The 24,320-nt window shown below is 40.6% G+C and overlaps 1 protein-coding gene across 2 annotated transcripts in view; it reads right to left on the bottom strand.

Annotated features, from left to right (window-relative positions):
• Positions 1–24,320, bottom strand: part of CKAP2L (cytoskeleton associated protein 2 like) — a 43,996-nt gene that overhangs the window by 3,107 nt on the left and 16,569 nt on the right. For both annotated transcript variants that reach the window (XM_078348414.1, XM_008980282.5), the window contains exons 6-8: positions 19,949–20,104; positions 16,704–16,767; positions 14,840–15,029 (exon numbers count right to left, since the gene is read on the bottom strand). In XM_078348414.1, coding sequence (XP_078204540.1) covers positions 14,840–15,029; positions 16,704–16,767; positions 19,949–20,104 — 410 coding nt within the window. The remainder of the gene's footprint in view (positions 1–14,839; positions 15,030–16,703; positions 16,768–19,948; positions 20,105–24,320) is intronic.

Genomic DNA, 24,320 nt, shown 5'->3' with positions numbered 1-24,320 from the left:
GTTTTGGCCAGCGCGGCTGTTTTGGCCTGCATGGCTGCGCAGCTGTTTCTGCTGGGGCAGCTGTTTTGGCCGGCGCCCCAGCACAGCAGTTCTCCATACAAAATATATGGGTCCAGGCACCGTTTTAGCTGGCGATTGGAGCTCGGGGAAGACAGAGTCGCCCATTCAACTGATAGAAATGGGGACTGAAACAGGGTGCCAGGTCAGGAGATTCCCAGGCAGAAAAGCACCATGAATTTCAGCGCGGCTGTTTCAGCCTGCACAGGCGCAGTGGGTCACCACACGGGAAATCACACAGATCCCAGCACCTTTTCAACAGGTGACTGGAATACCTGGTAGACAAAAAATAAAAGGCTCTGAGGCAGGGAGCCAGGTGATCAAGCTCGGCTGGTCCCACCCCCACAAAAAAACAGCAATCTGAAATGCTCTGGATTGAGAGTTTCACAGCAAGCACAGCTGAACCTGGGATGGTCTAGTTCTGTGGGGGAGGGGCGTCCGCCATTACTGAGGCACTCCACCACTACAGAGGTAGTCTACCACTGCTGAGGCAGCCCGCCATTACAGAGGTGGGCCGCCATTGCAGAGGCAGTTCTAACTGTACCCGTATAAACAGGACTGCAGGGAAGTTCACATGGCAGCTGGACGGAGCCCACAGCAGCTCAGCAAAGCCTCTGCAGCCAGTGACTAGGCTGCCTCCTCACTGGGAGGAGGGCAGCCCTGAGAAAAGCAAGCAGCACAAAAGAAACTCATAAATAAAGCCCTAACTCCCCGGGAAAGAGCACCTGGGGAAAAAAAAGGGGGTTTATGAATTCAGCTGCAGCAGACTTAAACGTAACTGCCCAGCAACTCTGAATGAACAATGGAGCTTATAGCTCAGCACTTGAGCTCCTATAAAGGCTGGACTGTCTCCTCAAGCAGCTCCCTGACCCCCCTATATCCAAAGAGTCACCTCATAAAGGAGAGCTCAGACTGACATCAGGTGGGTATATCTTTCAGGGAAAAGATAGCAGAAGAAACTGGCAGCAACCCTTACTGTTCTGCAGCTGCTGCAGGTGATCCCCAGGCAAGCAGGGCCTGGAGTGGACCTCAGCAGTCCTACAGCAGAGGGTCCTGACTGGTAAAAGGAAAACTAAGAAACAGAAAGAAATAACTTCATCATTGACAAACTGGATGTCCACTCAGAGACCCAATCTGAAAGTCAACAACTACAAAGATGACAGGTGGATAAATACACAACGATGGGAAGAAACCAGCACAAAAAGGATGAAAACACCCGAAATCAGAACACCTCTCCTCCTACAAGGGATCACAACTCCTCACCAGCAAGGGAACAAGGCTGGATGGAGAATGAGTATGATGAATTGACAGAATCAGGCTTCAGAAGGTGGGTAATAAGAAACTTCTGTGAGCTAAAAGAACATGTTCTAACCCAATGCAAAGAAACTAAGAACTTTGAAAAAAGATTTGACGAAATGCTAATGAGAATAAACAACTTAGAGAGAAATGTAAGTGAATTGATGGAGCTGAAACATACAATACGAGAACTTCATGAAGCATACACAAGTTTCAACAGCTGAATTGGCAAAGCAGAAGAAAGGATATCAGAGGCCGAAGATCAACTCAATGAAATAAAATGAGAAGGCAAAATAAGAGAAAAAAGGGTAAAAAGGAATGAACAAAGTCTCCAAGAAATATGGGAATATGTGAAAAGACCTAATCTATGTTTGATAGGTATATCTGAATGTGATGGAGAAAATCAATCCAACCTGGAAAATACTCTTCAGGATATTACCCAGGAAAACTTCCCCAACCTAGCAAGGCAGGCCAATATTCAAGTTCAGGAAATACAGAGAACACGACAAAGATTCTTCAAAAGAGCAACCCCAAGGCACATAATCGTCAGATTTACCAGGGTTGAAATGAAGGAGAAATTGTAAGGGCAGCCAGAGAGAAAGGTCGGGTTACCCACAAAGGGAAGCCCATCCAACTCACAACAGATCTCTCAGCAGAAACCCTACAAGCCAGAAGAGAGTGGGGGCCAATATTCAACATCCTTAAAGAAAATAACTTTCAACCCAGAATTTCATATCCAGCCAAACTAAGCTTCATAAGTGAAGGAAAAATAAATCCTTTACGAAAAAGCAAGTACTCAGAGATTTCATCACCACCAGGCCTGCTTTACAAGAGCTCCTGAAAGAGGCACTACACATAGAGAGGAACAACCAGTACCAGCCATTCCAAAAACATACCAAATGGTAAAGAGCATCAACACAATGAAGAAACGGCATCAACTAATGGGCAAAACAGCCCTCTAGCATCAAAATGGCAGGATCAAATTCACATATAACAATATTAACCCTAAATGTAAATGGGCTAAATGCCCCAATCAAAAGACACAGATTGGCAAATTGGATAAAAAGCCAAAACCCATTAGTGTGCTGTATCCAGGAAACCCATCTCACATGCAAGGATACACAAAGGCTCAAAATAAAGGGATGGAGGAAGATTTACCAAGCAAATGGAAAGCAAAAAAAAAGCAAGAGTTATAATTCTCATCGCAGATAAAATAGACTTTAAACCAACAAAGATCAAAAGAGACAAAGAAGGACATTATGAAATGGTAAAAGGATCAATGCAACAAGAAGAGTTAACGATCCTAAGTATATATGCACCCAATACAGGAACACCCAGCTACATAAAGCAAGTTCTTAATGACTTACAAAGAGACTCAGACTCCCACACAATAATAGTGGGAGACTTTAACACACCATTGTCAATATTAGACCAACAAGACAGAAAATTAACAAGGATATCCAGGACTTGAACTCAGACCTAGACCAAGCAAACCTGATAGACATTTACAGAAGTCTCCACCCCAAGTCCACAGAATATATTCTTCTCAGCACCGCATCACATCTACTCTAAAACTGACCACATAATTGGAAGTAAATCACTCCTCAGCAAATGCAAAAGAACAGAAATTATAACAAATAGTCTCTCGGACCACAGTGCAGTCAAGTTAGAACTCAGAATTCAGAAACTAACTCAGAACCACACAGCTTCATGGAAACTGAACAACTGGCTTGTGAATGTTGTTGACTGGTTAAACAATGAAATGAAACCAGAAATAAAGATGTTCTTCGAAACCAACGAGAACAAAGACACAACATACCAGAATCTCTGGGACACATTTAAAGCAGTGTCTAGAGGAAAATATATAGCAATAAATGCCCACATGAGAATCAATGAAAGATCTAAAATCGACACCCTATCATCAAAATTGAAAGAGCTAGAGGAGCAAGATCAAAAACACTCAAAACCTAGCAGGAGACAAGAAATAATTAAGATCAGAGCAGAACTGAAGAAGACAGAGACACAAAAAACCCTTCAAAAAAATCAATAAATCCAGGAGCTGGTTTTTCTAAAAGATCAACAAAATAGACAGACCCACTACCCAGATTAATAATAGAGAGAATAATCAAATAGATGCAATAAAAAATGATAAAGGGGATATTACCACAGATTCCACAGAAATACAAACCATCATCAAAGATTATTACAAACATCTCTATGCACATAAACTAGTAAACCTGGTAGAAATGGAAAAATTCCTGGACACTTGCATCCTCCCAAGCCTAAATCAGGAAGAAGCCAAAGCCCTGAACAGACCAATGATAAGTTCTGAAGTTGAGGCAGTAATTAAGAGCCTACCACCCAAAATAAGCCCAGGTCCAGATGGGTTCACAGCTGAATTCTACCAGACATACAAAGAGGAGCTGGTACCATTCCTTCTGAAACTATTCCAAACAATCCAAAAAGATGGAATCCTTCCCAAATCATTTTATGAGACCAACATCATCCTGATACCAAAACCTGGCAGAGACTCAACAAGAAAAGAAAACTTCAGGCCAATATCCATGATGAACACAGATGCAAAAATCTTCAATGAAATACTGGCAAACTGATTGCAACAGCACATCAAAAAGCTTATCCACTGTGATCAAGTAGGCTTCATCCCGGGGATGCAAGGCTGGTTCAACATATGCAAGTCCATAAACATATTCACCACATAAAAAGAACCAAAGACGAGGATTGGAGCTTGCGTTGTGTCCGCGGAAAGGTGAGTCTGAGCTGCATTTCCAGACTGATCTTTGTTGCCCACGGAACGGGGAAATTCCCAAGTGAAGAGGAGACGCGGCACGCCAGGCAGAACCTCCGCCTGGTGAAGCCGGCAGCCAGGGTGGCGGCGGCCGGCCCTACCCAGCGCTCCCCACAGGGCCCGCTTGTCCGGGTGCCCCGTTGAACCGGCAACAGGAGAGGTGAGAGGGCTGGACTTGAGACTGAGCTAGACTTGGACAGTGGGCCAGCCAGGGGATCGCAGGGACAGAGCATTAGGGTTGGCCCAGTGGGACGAACAAAACCGCGATTTCAAACAAGCCCCGGGCAGACGGCCGGAGACGCTCTGAGGGGGAGGGGCGTCCACCATTACCAAGGCAACCCGCCCCAACTGAGATACACGCCCATTGCTGACGCAGCCAGCCGGTGCCGAGGCAACCTGTCCCTACTGAGATACAGGCCCACTGCTGACGCAGCCTGCCGTTGCCGAGGCAACCCGTCCCTACTGAGATACACGCCCACTGCTGACGCAGCCTGCCGTTGCCGAGGCAACCCGCTACAACAGAGAGACTCTGCCGCAGGGCGTGGCGGAGACCACAGCAGAGCCTGCAGGAACAGGGCGAATCACACAACAGCAGGGCGGAGCCTTGGCAGCCAAACAGTGGCTAGTCTGCCTCCCAGCTGGGCAGGACCTCAACGGACATCCAAAAATAAAGCCCAAACCCCTCAACACAGAGCATTTGAGGAAAAAAAAGGGTTTTTTAATGAGCTCTGTTGCAGCAGAATCAAACATAGCAGCCTAACAGCCCTGAATGAACAACAGAGCTCACAGCTCAGCAACTAAGCCCCTATAAAGTACAAACTGTCTCCTCAAGCAGCTCCCTGACCCCTCTATATCCAAAAGACTGACATTAGGCAGGCATCATCCTGGGACAAAGATAGCAGAAAAAGAAACTGGTAGCATCCCTCGCTGTGCCACACCTGCTAGAGGTGCACCCCAGACAAGCAGGGTCTGGAGCGGACCTCAGCAGTCGTACAGCGAAGGGGCTAGACTGGTAGAAGGAAAACCAAGCAACAGAAATACTTCATCATCAACATTCTGGGTGTCCACTCAGAGACCCAATCGAAAAGTCAGCAACTACGCAGACGACCAGCGGACAAATCCAAAAGATGGGAAGAAACCAGTGCAAAAAGGAGGAAAACACCCGAAACCAGAACACCTCGCCTCCTAGAAAGGACCAAAACTCCTCACCAGCAAGGGAACAAAGATGGACGGAGAATGACTGTGACGAAATGATGGAATTAGACTTCAGAAGATGGATAATGAGAAACTTTTGTGAGCTAAAAGATCATGTATTAAATCAATGCAAAGAAACTAAGAATGTTGAAAAAAGATTTGAAAAAAGATTCGAGGAAATGATAACAAGAATGGATAACTTAGAGAGGAATATGAATGAATTAAAGGAGCTGAAAAACACAATACGAGAACTTGGCGAAGCAAACACAAGTTTCAATAGCCGAATTGACCAAGCAGAAGAAAGAATATCTGAAGTCGAAGACCAACTCAATGAAATAAAACGAGAAACCAAGATTAGAGAAAAAAGCGCAAAAAGGAATGAACAAAGTCTCCAAGAAATGTGGGACTATGTGAAAAGACCTAACCTACGTTTGATAGGTGTACCAGAAGGGGACGAAGAGAATGAATCCAAGCTGGAAAATACTCTTCAGGACATCATCCAGGAATATTTCCCCCACCTAGCAAGACAGGCCAACACTCAATTGCAGGAAATACAGAGAACACCACAAAGATATTCCGCAAGAAGAGCAACCCCAAGGCACATGATCGTCAGATTCAACAGGGTTGAAATAAAGGAGAGAATACTAAGGGCAGCCAGAGAGAAAGGTCGGGTCACCCACAAAGGGAAGCCCATCAGACTCACAGCAGATCTCTCGGCAGAAAAACTACAAGCCAGAAGAGAGTGGGGGCCAATATTCAATATTCTTAAAGAAAAGAACTTTCAACCCAGAATTTCATATCCAGCCAAACTGAGCTTCAGAAGTGAAGGAAAAATAAAATCCTTTGCGAACAAGCAAGTACTCAGAGATTTTGTCACCACCAGGCCTGCTTTACAAGAGCTCCTGAAAGAGGCACTACACATAGAAAGGATCAACCAGTACCAGCCATTCCAAAATCACACTGAATGCTAAAGAGCATCAACATAATGAAGAATCTACAACAACTAACAGGCAAAACAGCCACTTAGCATCAAAATGGCAGTATCAAATTCACACATAACAATATTAACCCTAAATGTAAATGGACTAAACGCACCAATCAAAAGACACAGACTGGCAAATTGGATAAAAAGCCAAAACCCATCAGTGTGCTGTATCCAGGAAACCCATCTCACATGCAAGGATACACAAAGGCTCAAAATAAAGGGATGGAGGAAGATTTACCAAGCTAATGGAAAACAAAAAAAAGCAGGAGTTGCAATTCTCACCTCTGATAAAATAGACTTTAAAGCAACAAAGATCAAAAGAGACAAAGAAGGCCATTATATAATGGTAAAAGGATCGATACAACAAGAGCTAACGATCCTAAACATATATGGACCCAATGCAGGAGCACCCAGATACATAAGGCAAGTTCTTAATGACTTACAAAAGGACTTAGACTCCCACACAATAATAGTGGGAGACTTTAACACTCCACTGTCAATACTAGACAGATCAACCAGACAGAAAATCAACAAGGATATCCAGGGCTTGAACTCAGACCTGGAGCAAGCAAACCTGATAGACATTTACAGAACTCTCCACCCCAAATCCACAGAATACACATTCTTCTCAGCACCACATCACACCTACTCTAAAATTGACCACATAATTGGAAGTAAAGCACTGCTCAACAAATGCAAAACAACTGAAATCATAACAAACAGCCTCTCAGACCATAGTGCAATCAAGTTAGAACTCAGAATTCAGAAACCAACCCAGAACCGCACAGCTTCATGGAAACTGAACTACTGGCTCTTGAATGTTGACTGGGTAAACAACGAAATGAAGGCAGAAATAAAGAAATTCTTCGAAACCAATGAGAACGAAGACACAACGTGCCAGAACCTCTGGGACACATTTAAAGCAGTCTCTAGAGGAAAGTATATAGCAATAAGTGCCCATATGAGGAGAATGGAGAGATCCAAAATTGACACCCTATCGTCAAAATTGAAAGAGCTAGAGGAGCAAGATCAAAAAAACTCAAAACCCAGCAGAAGACAAGAAATAACTAAGATCAGAGCCGAGCTGAAGGAGATTGAGACACGAAAAACCCTTCAAAAAATCAATAAATCCAAGAGCTGGTTTTTTGAAAAGATCAACAAAATAGACAGACCACTAGCCAGATTGATTAAAAAGAAAAGAGAGAACAACCAAATAGATGCAATAAAAAATGATAAAGGGGAAATCACCACAGATTCCACAGAAATTCAAACCATCATCAGAGAATATTACAAACAACTCTATGCGCATAAACTAGTAAACCTGGAAGAAATGGATAAATTCCTGGACTCCTGTGTCCTCCCAAGCCTAAACCAGGAGGAAGCTGAAACTATGAATAGACCAATAACAAGGTCTGAAGTTGAGGCAGCAATTAACAGCCTACCACACAAAAAAAGCCCAGGTCCAGACGGGTTCACAGCCGAATTCTACCAGACACACAAGGAGGAGCTGGTACCATTCCTTCTAAAACTATTTCAAATAATCCAAAAAGAGGGAATCCTTCCCAAATCATTTTATGAGACCAACATCATCCTGATACCAAAACCCGGCAGAGACCCAACAAGAAAAGAAAACTTCAGGCCAATATCCATGATGAACATAGATGCAAAAATCTTCAATAAAATATTGGCAAGCCGATTGCAACAGCAAATCAAAAAACTTATTCATCATGATCAAGTAGGATTCATCCCAGGGATGCAAGGCTGGTTCAACATACGCAAGTTTATCAACGTAATTCACCACATAAACAGAACCAAAAACAAAAACCACATGATTATCTCAATTGACGCAGAGAAGGCATTTGACAAAATTCAACAGCCCTTTATGCTAAAAACCCTCAATAAACTCGGTATCGATGGAACGTATCTCAAAGTAATAAAAGCTATTTACGACAAACCAACAGCCAATATCATACTGAATGGGCAAAAACTGGAAGCATTCCCTTTGAAATCTGGCACTAGACAAGGATGCCCTCTCTCACCACTCCTATTCAATATAGTACTGGAAGTTCTAGCCAGAGCAATCAGGCAAGAAAAAGAAATAAAGGGTATTCAAATAGGAAAGGTGGAAGCCAAATTGTCTCTATTTGCAGACGACATGATAGTATACCTAGAAGACCCCATTGCCTTTGCCCAAAAACTCCTGAAACTGATAAGCAACTTCAGCAAAGTCTCAGGATATAAAATCAATGTGCAAAAATCACAAGCAATCGTCTACACCAATAACAGACTTAAAGAAAGCCAAATCAAGAGCGAACTGCCATTCGCAATTGCTACAAAAAGAATAAAATACCTTGGAATACAACTCACAAGGAACATAAGAGACCTCTTCAAGGAGAACTACAAACCACTGCTCAATGAAATCAGAGAGGACACAAACAGATGGAGAAACATTCCATGTTCATGGTTAGGAAGAATTAATATCGTGAAAATGGCTATCCTGCCCAAAGTAATTTACAGAATCAACCCTATCCCCATCAAGCTACCATTGACTTTCTTCACAGAACTGGAAAAAACCACCATGAACTTCATATGGAACCAAAAGAGAGCCCACATAGCCAAGTCAATTCTAAGCAAAAAGAACACAGCGGGGGGCATCACACTACCGGATTTCAAACTATACTACAAGGCTACAGTAATCAAAACAGCATGGTACTGGTATCAAAACAGAGATATAGACCAATGGAACAAAACAGAGGCACCGGAGGCAACACAACATACATACAACTATACAATCTTTGATAAACCTGACAAAAACAAGCAATGGGGAAAGGATTCCATGTTTAACAAATGGTGTTGGGAAAACTGGCTAGCCATGTGCAGAAAGCAGAAACTGGACCCCTTCCTGACACCTTACACTAAAATTAACTCCAGATGGATTAAAGACTTAAACATAAGACCTGGCACCATAAAAACCCGAGAAGGAAATCTAGGCAAAACTATCCAGGACATGGGAGTAGGCAAGGACTTCATGAACAAAACACCAAAAGCATTGGCAACAAAAGCCAAAATAGACAAATGGGACCTAATCAAACTCCACAGCTTCTGCACGGCAAAAGAAACAGTCACTAGAGTGGATCGGCAACCAACAGAATGGGAAAAAATTTTTGCAGTCTACCCATCTGACAAAGGGCTGATATCCAGAATTTACAAAGAACTCAAACAGATTTACAGGAAAAAAACAAACAAGCCCATTCAAAAGTGGGCAAAGGATATGAACAGATACTTTACGAAAGAAGACATATATGAGGCCAACAATCATATGAAAAAATGCTCATCGTCACTGGTCATCAGAGAGATGCAAATCAAAACCACATTGAGATACCATCTCACGCCAGTTAGAATGGTGATCATTAAAAAATCTGGAGACAACAGATGCTGGAGAGGATGTGGAGAAAAAGGAACACTTTTACACTGTTGGTGGGAGTGTAAATTAGTTCAACCATTGTGGAAGACAGTGTGGCGATTCCTCAAGGCCTTAGAAATAGAAATTCCATTTGACCCAGCAATCCCATTACTGGGTATATATCCAAAAGTCTGTAAATCGTTCTACTATAAGGACACATGTACACGAATGTTCATTGCAGCACTGTTTACAATAGCAAAGACCTGGAATCAACCCAAATGCCCATTGATAATAGACTGGATTGGAAAAATGTGGCACATATACACCATGGAATATTATGCAGCAATCAGAAATGATGAGTTCGTGTCCTTTGTAGGGACATGGATGAATCTGGAGAACATCATCCTCAGCAAACTGACAGAAGAACAGAAAATGAAACACCGCATATTCTCACTCATAGGTGGGTGATGAAAAATGAGAACACATGGACACAGAAAGGGGAGTACTAAACACTGGGGTCTATTGGGGGGAAAAGGGGAGGGCCAGTGGGAGGGGGAGGTGGGGAGGGATAGCCTGGGGAGAAATGCCAAATGTGGGTGAAGGGGAGAAGGAAAGCAAAGCACACTGCCATGTGTGTACCTATGCAGTTGTCTTGCATGCTCTGCTCATGTACCCCAAAACCTAAAATCCAATAAAAATTAAAAAAAATTAAAAAAAAAAAAAAAAGAACCAAAGACAAAAACCACATGATTATCTCAATTGATGCAGAGAAGGCCTTTGACAAAATTCAACAGTGCTTTATGCTAAAAACCCTAAATAAACTAGGTATTGACAGGACATATCTCAACATAATAAAAGCTATTTATGACAAACCAACAGCCAATATCATACTGAATGGGCAAAAACTGGAAGCATTCCCTTTGAAATAGGGCACTAGACAAGAATGCCCTCTCTCACCACTCCTATTTAATAAAGTATTGGAAGTTCTAGCCAGAGCAATCAGGCAAGAAAACGAAATAAAGGGTATTCAAATAGGAAAGGAGGAAATCAAATTGCCTCTATTTGCAGATGACATGTTTGTATATCTAGAAGACCCCATCGCCTCAGCCCAAAATCTCCTGAAACTGATAAGCAACTTTGGCAAAGTGTCAGGATACAAAATCATTGTGTAAAAATCACAAGCATTCCGATACACCAATAACAGACTTAAAGAGAGCCAAATCAAGAACAAACTGCCATTCACAATTGCTACAAAGAGAATAAAATACCTAGGACTACACCTAACAAAGAATGTAAAGGACCTCTTCAAGGAGAACTACAAACCACAGCTCAACAAAATAAGAGAGGTCACAAACAGATGGAGAAACATTCCATGCTCATGGTCAGGAAGAATCAATATCGTGAAAATGGCCATACTGCCCAAAGTAATTTACAGATTCAATGCTATCCTCATCAAGCTACCAATGACCTTCTTCACAGAACTGGAAAAAAACACCTTATACTTCATATTGAACCAAAAGAGAGCCCACTCTAAGCAAAAGAACGAAGAGCCCACTCTAAGCAAAAAGAACAAAGCTGGAGGCATCACACTACCTGACTTTGAACTATACTGCAAGGCTACAGTAATCAAAACAGCATGGTACTGGTATCAAAACAGAGATATAGACCAATGGAACAGAACAGAGGCCTTGGAGGCAACATGACACATCTACAACCATCTGATCTTTGACAAACCTGACAAAAACAAACAGTGGGGAAAGGAGTCCCTGTTTAATAAATGGTGTTGGCAAAACTGGCTAGCCATGTGCAGAAAGCAGAAACTGGACCCCTTCCTGACACCTTACACTAAAATTAACTCCAGATAGATTAAAGACTTAAACATAAGACCTAACACCATAAAAACTCTAGAAGAAAACCTAGGCAAAACCATTCAGTACATAGGCGTAGGCAAGGACTTCATGACCAAAACACCAAAAGCATTGGCAACAAAAGCCAAAATAGACAAATGGGACCTAATCAAACTCCACAGCTTCTGCACGGCAAAAGAAACAGTCATTAGAGTGAATCGGCAAACAACAGAATGGAAAAAAATTTTTGCGATCTACCCATCTGATAAAGGGCTGATATCCAGAATCTACAAAGAACTAAAACTGGTTTACAAGAAAAAAACAAACAAGCCCATTCAAAAGTGCGCAAAGGACATGAGCAGACACTTTACAAAAGAAGACATACATGAGGCCAACAAACATATGAAAAAATGCTCATCATCACTGGTCATTAGAGAAATGCAAATCAAAACTACATTGAGATACCACCTCATGCCAGTTAGAATGGCGATCATTAAAAAATCTGGAGACAACAGATGCTGGAGAGGATGTGGAGAAATAGGAACACTTTTACACTGCTGGTGGGAGTGTAAATTAGTTCAACCATTGTGGAAGACAGTGTCGCGATTCCTCAAGGACCTAGACATAGAAATTCCATTTGACCCAGCAATCCCATTACTGGGTATATATCCAAAGGATTATAAATTGTTCTACTATAAGGACACATGCACACAAATGTTCATTGCAGCACCGTTTACAATAGCAAAGACCTGGAACCAACCCAAATGCCCATTGATGATAGACTGGACAAGGAAAATGTGGCACATATACAACATGAAATACTATGCAGCCATCAAAAATGATGAGTTCGTGTCCTTTGTAGGGACATGGATGAACCTGGAAACCATCATTCTCAGCAAACTGACACAAGAATAGAAAATCAAACACCGAATATTCTCACTCATAGGTGGGTGTTGAACAGTGAGAACACATGGACACAGGGAGGGGAGCATCACACACTGGGGTCTGTAGGGGGGAAACAGGGGAGGGACAGCGAGGGGTGGGGAGTTGGGGAGACATAGCATGGGGAGAAATGCCAGATATAGGTGATGAGGAGGAAGGCAGCACATCACACTGCCATGTGTGTACCTATGCAACAATCTTGCATGTTCTTCACATGTACCCCAAAACCTAAAATGCAATAATAATAAAAAAAATTAGCTGGGCATGGTGGCACATACCTGTAATCCCAGCTACTCAGGAGGGTGAAGTGGGAGTACTGCTTGAGCCCAGGAGATCAAGGCTGCAGTGAGCTATGGTCATGCCATTGTACTCCAGTCTGGGCAACATGGTGAGACCCCAGTCTTAAAAAAAAGCTTTTCCCTGATTTCTAGAATATATTGGGTGGTGTCCATCTGTTCTTGGATAGTGTAAGCATAAGGATTTATTGAATAAAGTATGAAGTGTGGTTTTTATTTGAAGTCAAGTATTTGGCAGTCAGTATTCATTTATTCCACATACTTTTAAAACAGGTGACAGGTTTTAAGAAAATGGGGCCTAATACTAAATTTGGTTGAATTAATGAATTCTAAGATTCTTTCTAGCTTTTTCTCTTTTTTTTAAAGACAGGGTCTCACTCTGTTGCCCAGACTAGAGTCCAGTGGTGTGACCATAGCTCACTGCAGCCTCGACCTGCTAGGATCAAGGGATCTTCACTCCAGCCTTTCAAGCAGGTGGGAACACAGATGTGTGCTATCATGCCTGGCTAAATTTTTACTTTTTGTAGAGCTGGGGTCTCCCTATGCTGCCCAGGCTAGTCTTGAACTCCTAGGCTCAAGCAATCCTCCTGCCTCAGCCTACCAAAGTGATAGGATTAGAGGTGTGAGCCACCATGCCCAGCTCTTTCTAGCTTTGATAGTAAATTATTTTAACATCTTTTAAGATGGTGAACTGAACCACAAATAGAAACTGGCACAATTTGGGCATCTTCCATGTAAATCTGTAAAATTCCAATAAAAAGTAGCTTGGAGCATAGGAAGCAGGGCTTTTCCATGTAGTAAATCCGGTCTACAATTCACAAAACCAGCAACTACATTAGCCCAAGGAAAACTAGCAGGCAAGTCTGCTAAAGAGCTCTCCTAATGGATTCCAGAGCCACTAAGAAGTGGTTTCGGATTAACTGTTTTCATTCACTTGTGACAGTGGGTGGGAAAATGGTGTGTCTCAGAGAGGAGCTTAGGATTGGAAGAGGCTCAGCTGTGTTTTCCAAGGAAGTAAAATACAGAACTGTTGTCTTGGTGCTCTTGTTTGGAATTCTTTTCCAGATCATGACCAGAAGAATGGTGCTACACTTACTTTTAGAAAATAACACTGACACCCTGACACAGCTCCTTAAATTGCTACAGATTCTGCCTTAAATTTATACTTGTTAAAAAATAAAATGCTGGCCAGGCGTGGTGGCTCATGCCTATAATCCCAGCACTTTGGGAGGCCGAGGTGGGTGGATCACGAGGTCAAGAGATCGAGACCATCCTGGTCAACACGGTGAAACCCCGTCTCTACTAAAAATACAAAAAATTAGCTGGGCATGGTGGCGTGTGCCTGTAATCCCAGCTACTCGGGAGACTGAGGCAGGAGAATTGCTTGAACCCAGGAGGCGGAGGTTGCGGTGAGCCGAGATCACGCCATTGCACTCCAGCCTGGGTAACAAGAACAAAACTCCATCTCAAAAATAAATAAATAAATAAATAAAAATAATTCTGATTTGATGAGCAGTCTCTGACTAGAACATACTCCACTGCCCTGTTCTTAGAGGCCTATTCACTGTCCCTTCTCTCCCACAGCTACAGGGTTTGCCCTTGCGTGGGACTTTGTGCCCCACCTTATCAATCCAATCCTACCCAGTTGTGTTAAGACTTGCAGGAAAGGTAGATAGGATCTATAAGTGCAGGAAAAATGAGAGCAGGAGAGAATTTAGGAGGGTGGGGATGAATGCATTCTAATACCTTCCGACTCTGGCAGCACCTTCCTCACCACAGGTCAGGTCTTATCGGTGTGGTGAAAAGGGGATGGTGTGTGCAGAGAAAAGAACAGACCTTCCTGTCAATGGTTCCAACCTCCCCATCCTCAGCTCTTTCCTGAATGCTGAAGATGGATTAAGCCACCTCATATGAAGCAGAAGTATCTATAAACTGCTGTTACTCCAAGGAAAAACTGAGACTTGGATTAGAATTAAGCCTGTGAACACAAAGCCTGCTTTAGAGTTTGCTTACCTAGGGATTGGACCAATCTGTAACTTGATTCCAGAATAATTATGCTGTTCTGCCTTGGCTATTTGGGGTGTTGCTATGGCTTGTTCCCTCTCTTCTGGAGAAAGACAAGACTTCACAGATTCCATCTCCTTGGCCAACTCTTCCACTGATGTTATATTAGTTTCAGCAACTAACGAGTCAGAAGTAATTCCTGTGTATGTACGGTCAGGAAGGAAAGTTAAGATTTAGCAATTTAATACTTCAAATAAAAATCACTAACATGAAAAATACATACATACAATGATTTTCCAGTGATCTTCATGAACTCCACACGCTAAATAGTGATTGATTTGAGGTGGGATTTATAATTTCTTTTTTTCCTGGTAAGCCCTGTAGCAATGTCCTGCTACATCAGGCTCCCCTCCCAGCCAGCCTTCAGACAGACAGCTGTAAGTAGATTCTTGACACCTTTTCAAGACTCTGAACACATTCCCAGTCTCCTATTAACTCTCAAGAGCACTCTCTTAGGGACTACTCACTGGCCTTCTACCCTTACACCATACCTTGGATCAATTTTCTTGACTCACTAAGGTTAACTCACACAACCTCCTAATCCCCCTCCTACCCAGGATGACCACATGGTTACTGCCTTGGACAGTGGGTGAAAAATGTCTTGCATTAATAGTTTTCATGGTAGTCCAACTACAATAACCAAAATAAAGGAAAGGAAATCAGACTATGCCAGGCACACTGTATCTAGAGGCTGACACCCTAAGTGAGGTCAACAGGGTACAACAAAAGCATGGATTCCTGTCTTTTTTTGTTTAAGAACACTGTCATGTTTTAACCAAGTATCTGAATTGTAGCCTCATTCTCAAAGAATCTATTATCAAGTATATCTATTCTATTTCCTTATTCCCACAAGTAGTGGGTTACCTAACTATAATTCCATGACTTGATTGTTCCCCAGTTAAATCTACTCTTTTTCTTTTTTTTTGAGATGGAGTATCACTCTTGTTGCCTAGGCTGCAGTGCAATGGTGCAATCTTGGTTCATTGCAAACTCCTCTTTCTTGGTTCAAATGTTTCTCCTGCCTTAGCCTCCTGAGTAGCTGGGATTAACAGGCATGTACCATCACACCTGACTAATTTTTTTTTTCTTAGTAGAGACAGGATTTCACCATGTTGGTCAAGCTGGTCTCCAACTCCTGACTTCAGGTAATCCATCTGCCTTGGTTTCCCAAAGTGCTGGGATTATAGGCATGAGCTACTGTGTGCAGCCTAAATCTACTCTTAAAGGAAAAACTTGTCACCTTCGAAGATAACAAGAAGAATCCAATTTATTTTCTAAAGATAGCTTGTTTTTTCTTTCCATTCATACAAGTATTATAAGCAATTATAATGTTACTAATGTGTTTGGAGCAATATTTCTCATAGAAAAGTCTTCTAAAGGTTAACCACTAATAGTAATGGTCAATCAATTAGAGATTCCTGAGATGGCTATTTTTGAAGGGATAACATGAATTTGGATGAGTATGTTGGTAGTTTATTAGGATTAAACATGTAACTTAAGGCATTTCTCCTTTTTGCTTCAGTCTCTTCTAGTAAAAAGCTGTTTGTCTTCTTCCATCTAGGATTCCAGGGAAATGGAGCACTTCAGTCTAGGCTGTTTTGGTGGAAACAACCTTTGTTCAGTGTTGAGCAGTGTATTTACTTGTAATAATACAAATTCAGCTGATGACAATGGCTGAAAGGGCCAGGTCATGAAAACCAGGAAGTGAGAAGCATTTCAGGAGATCATACTTTTCTTCTTTTTCCTATGGGTTCTAGATGATTTTTACTGGCATAGCTAGAGAAGATGAATTTAAATACAAAAATAATAATACCTTCCGTGGTTCTGTTTGAGTCTTGCAAAATATTAAGAACAACTTCCCGCAACTCTTGTATTGGCTGGAAGGAAGGAAGAAAATATATGAAATCTTAAGAACATTCGAGGAAAAAATTTGCTAAGAAACTTTAACTTCAAATAAATGTTTTATAATAAAAATGTTTCCTTTTAAAATATCTTGTCTAGCAATAAATATTTTGTCTAGCTTGACAGTTTTACAGCTTCATGAGAAAAATAAAGAAACAGAAAATTCCAATTAAGTGTTGGCACACTTGACTTAATGAATGGATGTATTTAAAGTTGTCTATAATGTAATTTGTCTACATCACATTCTATTTCCCTATTGATTTATATAATACCATCAAATATGTATTCCCACATAAAGATTCTGGCCCAATGATGCAAAGCTAGCCACACAAAAAATACATTATGTATTTTACATGTTGTCTTTGTTTTTTATCATAAAAGTCATATACACATTATAGAAAATTTGTATAGGTTAAGCTTAACAAATGAAATCACCCAAATTCCATCACCCAAACACAATTTTTTTGAGAAGGGAGTTTCTGTCACCAAAGCTGGAGAGCAGTGGTGCAATCTCGGCTCACCACAACCTCCACTTCCAAGGTTCAAGTTTTTCTCCTGCCTCAGACTCCCAAGTAGCTGGGATTATAGACACGTGCCACCCCATGTGGCTAATTTTTCTATTTTTAGTAGAGATGGGGTATCGCTATGTTGGCCAGGCTGCTTTCGAACTCCTGACCTCAGGTGATCCACCTGCCCCAGCCTCTCAAAGTGCTGAGATTACAGGCATGAGCCACTGTGCCTGGCCCAGATACAATTTTTGTAGGCATTTTGGGTAATTTTCTTCAGCTTTTCCTTTCTTTCTTCTTTTATTTGGTAACATACTTAAAAAAAAACTTTATGGAAAAGTAATTTTCTGATAAAAATATTTGAGACAGCCTTCATTTTTCAAGTATATAAACCATGCCATGAAGCAGAACATCGTAAGGTAAGCTGTACTTTCCCACAAGAACATTATAGTTGGAGGTTTGTCTTCCTTACCTGGGACTCTGTATCAAACAGATATAAACTGACAATAAAGCATAAAAGTAAAGCTTTCCAAATATTTTTTCAAAATCTAAAACAGAATTATGATTTCAGCTAAATGAATGGGAATAAATATATAGAATATATTGCAAAAAATGAATTCCATAAAACATTCAAGTGTATTTTATATTTGTATAGCCTTCTGGTTAAAGATGGTGGATTAAATATACATTTATTTCTAATCTCTCTTAAAAATCTGCTGAAAGGATAATAAAAGGATTAAAAAGAGGCAATAACCACAAAGCACATTAAAGAAGAAATGGCAATAAGGTTTTGGAAGCTGCAATGCAGAAGGAAGAGAGGTGAACAATTTAATTGACTTAAGCGAGTTGAATCCCAAGCTGGCAGTTTGGCTGAGAAACAACCTGGCAGAAAGGCTCAAGAATGGGTGATAGGGCCCAAATTAGGAGGACTCTTTAGCATCTGTTCAAAAAGCTGTCAGACCTCCAAATCCACCCTGCAGCCCTGAACTCTGTGCTCTGGTAACTAACTGTCTGACTCCCTTCATCCTAACAGAAAACTGGGGATGTATTCTTTAAGTCTCTGAGGGGTATCATGCAAGAATGGGTGCTTACTGAGAAAAGGGAATAAGCAAAAGTTTCTATGTTGAGGGCTGAGACTCCCTATTCTCTTCTCTCCCACAGCACTGGCAGCCTGGTTTCTACCGTCCAGAAAGGAGACTGGAACAGCCTGCTCTAGAAGACTTGACCAGCTTAAGAGGAAAGACCTAAAGATACTGACTGCTATTGAGGGTTTTCTAACCAATCAACTCAGCCAAATCACCCTGTGGTAAAGCCCTACTCATGTGTCTAGAGCTTTAAATAAGCTTTTTCAGACTCACCTCTTAGAAATAATCCAGTTTTACCAGCATCTATGTAAAGCCTTTAATGAATAATAGAGAACAGCCCAGTTTCACCAGTAACTGTGCAAAGCCTTTAATGAATAATAGAGAACAAAACAAAATAAAACAAACAATAACAATGAGAGAAAGAAATGAAAAACGTATAGACAATGTGGGAAGAAGAAAACTGATATGGCTTCTAAAACACAAGGGATCCACCCAACTTAAGAAGGATGTAAAGGGAATCTAAAGGTGGTGGTAAAGAGATCCCAGAAAGATAGCTGGTGAAGATGGGAGTAAAGAGCAACTTGTTCAGGCTGGAATAAGCCAGAAGGTAGAAAGGAGAAAGGAGGTCTCTAAGAAAAAGAAATCAATAGAATATCTGATGTTTTCAAAGTATTGAGGAACTTAGACAATTAGAGAAGAGTTTGTGAATTAATTATATAATAAACAGAAAACTAAGCAAAGGCAAAACAAGACAGTAACTCCAGGAGAAGTAGAAAGTTGTGCTTGAAAGGTAAAGTAATCATAGTATATATACTACATGGCTCAACATATTCATATATTTCTTATATATTCCTAACAATGTGAATGCTAAATAGTGACCAGAATTTCATAACGCTAATGAAAGTATGAGGAATGCCAAGGGTCTGCAAGGATGGTAAATAGGGGCGTGTATTTGTGTGTGCTGGGATCTGTGTATGTATGTGTGAAAGAGGGTTAAATCTTCATTCTGCATAGCTGGAAGTCCATAAATCATATCTAAAACTAAAAAGTCAAGAAACAGAAGCATGTTTTCTGAAACTATAGAGGTTAATATAAAAATAATCCGTTTGCTCTGGGAAGGGGGGAATGGGAGGGAAGGCAGGCAGAGGCCTTATTGAATGAAACTTATCAAACTACTTGACTGTTTAAACTATGTGCATGTACAATTCTGATTTTGAACTGTTATGGTAAAAGGTACCAAAGAATATGAGATATGACACAGAAAATGACATTTTAATGAAAAGCTTTATCAAATTATTTGATGCAGTTTTTATAAATAATTATATCGTGTTTTTTTCTAGATTTTAGAATTAAAAAATATTTCATGTAATGGCTCTGAATTATTGATTTAAGAATGTTGATGTACTGTGTTTAATATATTTTCAGGTTCTTTATGGTAAGGTATGACTTTATAAGTGTTGGATATTGATGCTGCAACCTTCTAACAACCACATTACAAAAAAAAAAATGGAGAACTCACATGAAAAAGCATTTTAAGAAGTTACCCATCCAAAACAGATACTCACTGTTGCCCCATTTTTAATGGCCTCTTCATATAGCCCAATAACATCAAAGGTGCCTTTACTTGCCAACAACTTTGCTTTGCAGATCCAGAATTTGGCAAATTTTTCAGCTTCAGGAATGCTGGACAATACGTTAAGTATTTCATTATAAGGTACACCCTGAAAAAAAAACCCAAAATATCCAGAGGTAATTATTACCATTTCACTGTTACTCTCACATCTCTTAATATTTATTATAGCAGGCATGCAGAAATCATTTTGATTACTAATATTTACAAACTTTTAAAAAATTTTCAATTTTGCTGAGGTACAATGTACATGCAATAAAATGCACTTTAAAAAATTATCCATTTTCTTTTGTTTACAAAGCTACAGTAATCAAAACAGCATGGTACTGGTACCAAAACAGAGATATAGACCAATGGAACAAAACAGAGGCCTTGGAGACAACACAACATGTCTACAACCATCTGATCTTTGACAAACCTGACAAAAACAAGCAATGGGGAAAGGATTCCCTGTTTAATAAATGGTGTTGGCAAAACTGGCTAGCCATGTGCAGGAAGCCGAAACTGGACCCCTTCCTGACATCTTACACTAAAATTAACTCCAGATAGATTAAAGCCTTAAACATAAGACCTAACACCATAAAAACCCTAGAAGAAAACCTAGGCAAAACCATTCAGGACACAGGCGTAGGCAAGGACTTCATGACCAAAACACCAAAAGCATTGGCAACAAAAGCCAAAATAGACAAATGGGACCTAATCAAACTCCACAGCTTCTGCATGGCAAAAAAAAAGTCATTAGAGTGAATCGGCAACCAACAGAATGGGAAAATATTTTTGCAGTTTACCCGTCTGATAAAGGGCCGATATCCAGAATTTACAAAGAACTAAAACTGGTTTACAAGAAAAAAACAAACAAGCCCATTCAAAAGTGCGCAAAGGACATGAGCAGACACTTTACAAAAGAGGACATGCATGAGGCCAACAAACATATGAAAAAATGCTCATCATCACTGGTCATTAGAGAAATGCAAATCAAAACTACATTGAGATACCACCTCATGCCAGTTAGAATGGCGATCATTAAAAAATCTGGAGACAACAGATGCTGGAGAGGATGTGGAGAAATAGGAACACTTTTACACTGCTGGTAGGAGTGTAAATTAGTTCAACCATTGTGGAAGACAGTGTGGCGATTCCTCAAGGACCTAGACATAGAAATTCCATTTGACCCAGCAATCCCATTACTGGGTATATATCCAAAGGATTATAAATCGTTTACTATAAGGACATATGCACACGAATGTTCATTGCAGCACTGTTTACAATAGCAAAGACCTGGAACCAACCCAAATGCCCATCGATGATAGACTGGACAGGGAAAACGTGGCACATATACACCATGGAATATTTATTATGCAGCCATAAAAATGATGAGTTTGTGTCCTCTTTAGGGACATGGATGAACCTGGAGACCATCATTCTCAGCAAACTGACACAAGAACAGAAAATGAAATATTGCCCATGTTGGCGTTGAGCTCCTGGTTTTGTGTGTTTGGACAAAGAAGATTTGGTCCAAATCCTTCACTTAGTCTCTTTCTAAGTGAAGGGAGGGCTGATTTACTCTCATTATTCCGAAAGCCCTGGTTTGGGTCCCATGTTCATACTGGCTCTGTCTGGTCAGCTGCAATGTTCTTAAGAGGTGGGGACCTAATTATTACCAGAGTAGCAGCAAGAAAGGAAAAGTTGTGAATTAAGTATTCAATTAAAAGGAAACATGATTTCTAAAAAAAAAGAAAAAAAATTATCCATTTTAATGAGTTTGGACATTCATCATTAATTTTTTGGGGGGGGGCAGGGGAATGGAGTCTCAGTCTGTCGCCCAGGTTAGAGTGCAGAGGAGCGATCTCGGCTCACTGCAACCTCCGCCTCCTGGGTTCAAGCAATTCTCCTGCCTCAGCCTCCCAAGTAGCTGGGACTATAGGCACCCACTGCCATGCCCGGCTAATTTTTTTGTATTTTTAGTAGAGACGGGGTTTTCACCATGTTAGCCAGGATGGTCTCAATCTCCTGGCCTCGTGATCTGCCCGCCTCAATCTCCCAAAGTGCTAGGATTACAGGCGAGAGCTACCATGCATGGCCTAAATTTTTTTTTTGAGACAAGGTCTCACTCTGTTGCCCAGGTTGGAGTGCAGTAATCTGGTCACAACTTGCTGCAATCTCTACTTCCTGAGCTCAAGCAATCCTCCCACCTTAGCCTCTCGAGTAGCTGAGACCACAGGCATGATCCACTGTGCCTAGTCTCCTCAACATTAAATTTTAAGAGTTATGTGAGACCAAGTAGAAAATGTTTATCATAGCTGAAGGGAAGAAATATGTTCACTTTCGCGTGGTACAAAAACAATACAAATCCTAAACATTTCTTACATATCCATATTCCATATTTATAACAATGAGAACACTGAGTAGTGACCAGAATTTCTGTATGACTAATAGCAGTGTAAAGAATGACACAGGCATGCAAAGGTCATAGGGGTGTATATGTGTATGTTGGGGATTTATGCAGGTGTTCATGAAAGTTGGGGATTTATGCAGGTGTTCATGAAAGTTGGGGATTTATGCAGGTGTTCATCAAAGAGGACTAAATATCACAAGAAGAAACTTTGAAATGGATTCACTGGTTTAATCCCCTTGTAGCTTATGCCACAAGCAGGACAGTCACATGGACGCATAAGAATGGGGAGCACTAGCATGCCCAGAAATCCAGGTACTGGCACACTCAGCCGAGCAGCACCTTTCACTGCTATTAATATGGGGAAACACAAAGGTAAGTTCACAATTGAGAATCACTAATATTTGAGAACACCAAGACTACAGGAAAAGGCATAAAACTCAACAAACAAGAATAATACTGCATCAAAGAGGAATACTTTTAAGAGTACTACAGAGTGATATCACTCAATATCTTCAGAGTGATAAGAGAGTATTGCTATCCTAAAACTAGAATGGCTTTTTCTATGAAAAAGAACCAATAAAAGGGCAGAACAATTTCAGGAACAACACTGAAGAATAAATCTGTGAGCCAAAAGTTCAGCTGTGAAATTCTCCTAGAAATCAATGCAAAAGAACAATGTAATCACTAGTATGAAAACAAAATTTAGAGTTATGAAGGATATATCTATTACTCAATAATTCCAATATCCCTCTAAGATAATTTCTAGAAGGCAAAATGGAGAGAACAAAGTTAAACACACAAAGTGATTGTAGAAGAAAAATGTCAGGAAATGAACAGAGAAACAACTGTTCAGAGAGTTAAGTAGGATGAATGGGAGAAAAAGACACTTAGAAAATCAGAGATAAAAAGAAAATCAGAAAAGCTTCCAGAGAGGGGGAAAAAAGGATTATTTATAAAGGAATGAGAATCAGATTGATATGAGACATTAACAAATCAACAACTCCAGATGCAAGAAAGAAAATGAAGCAATCACTTAAAATTTTCCAGGGAAAACAAGCTGAAATTAAGAAATTTCCCCTAACCAAACTATGAGTCCAGCATGAAGGCAAAATAACGACAGTTTCACAAGAATACAGACTCAAAAGGTTTATCATTCAAAAAATCAGAGTCACTAGTGAGTAAATTTTAGAACTCATGTGAAAGACTTGAAACAAAAGTAACTGCAGGCCAGGCGCAGTGGGTGGTTCACATTTGTAATCCTAGTACTTGGGAAGGCTGAGGCAGAGGATTGCTTGAGGCCAGGAGTTTGAGACCAGCCTGGGCAACACAGTGAGACCCTGAGTCTCCAAAAAAATTTAAACAACACTGGGTGTAGTGGTATGTACCTATAGTCCTAGCTACTCAGGGGGCTGAGGTGGAGGATTGCTTGGGCCCATCCAGTTTAAAGTTGTAGTGAGCTATGATGGCATCACTGCACTCCAGTCTAGGCAACAGAGTGAAACCCTGTCTCTTAAAACAAAAACACCAAAAATGGAACTGCCAGAAGAATATAATATATATTCTGCAAATCATGTGTGAGCTTACATCTACCACTTTTTTTCATTTCAGTGTATTATTTTCTTTATGAAATAAAACTAGATCAAACACAGAAATGAGGGGAAAAAAGAATTCATGTAAACTGAATTACAAAATAAAATGGCAGGCATAAGTTTAAACATACAAGTAATCATAATAAATGTGTATAAACTAAATTTGCTTTTTAAAAGTAGAGAGTTTCAGATTTGTTTAAAAAATTTAACTGCGTATACTTATATGAGACATACCTAAAATAAGTCAACCCATGAAGGTTCAAAGTAAAGGGATGGAAAAAAATCTACCAGACATATTCTAACAACAAAAAGCAGGTGTGGCA

The sequence above is a fragment of the Callithrix jacchus genome, chromosome 14, assembly GCF_049354715.1.
Source record: "Callithrix jacchus isolate 240 chromosome 14, calJac240_pri, whole genome shotgun sequence".
NCBI classification, from domain to species: domain Eukaryota; kingdom Metazoa; phylum Chordata; class Mammalia; order Primates; family Cebidae; genus Callithrix; species Callithrix jacchus.
Note: the sequence above shows the minus strand (reverse complement) of the source record. Positions and strands in the feature narration are given on the sequence as shown.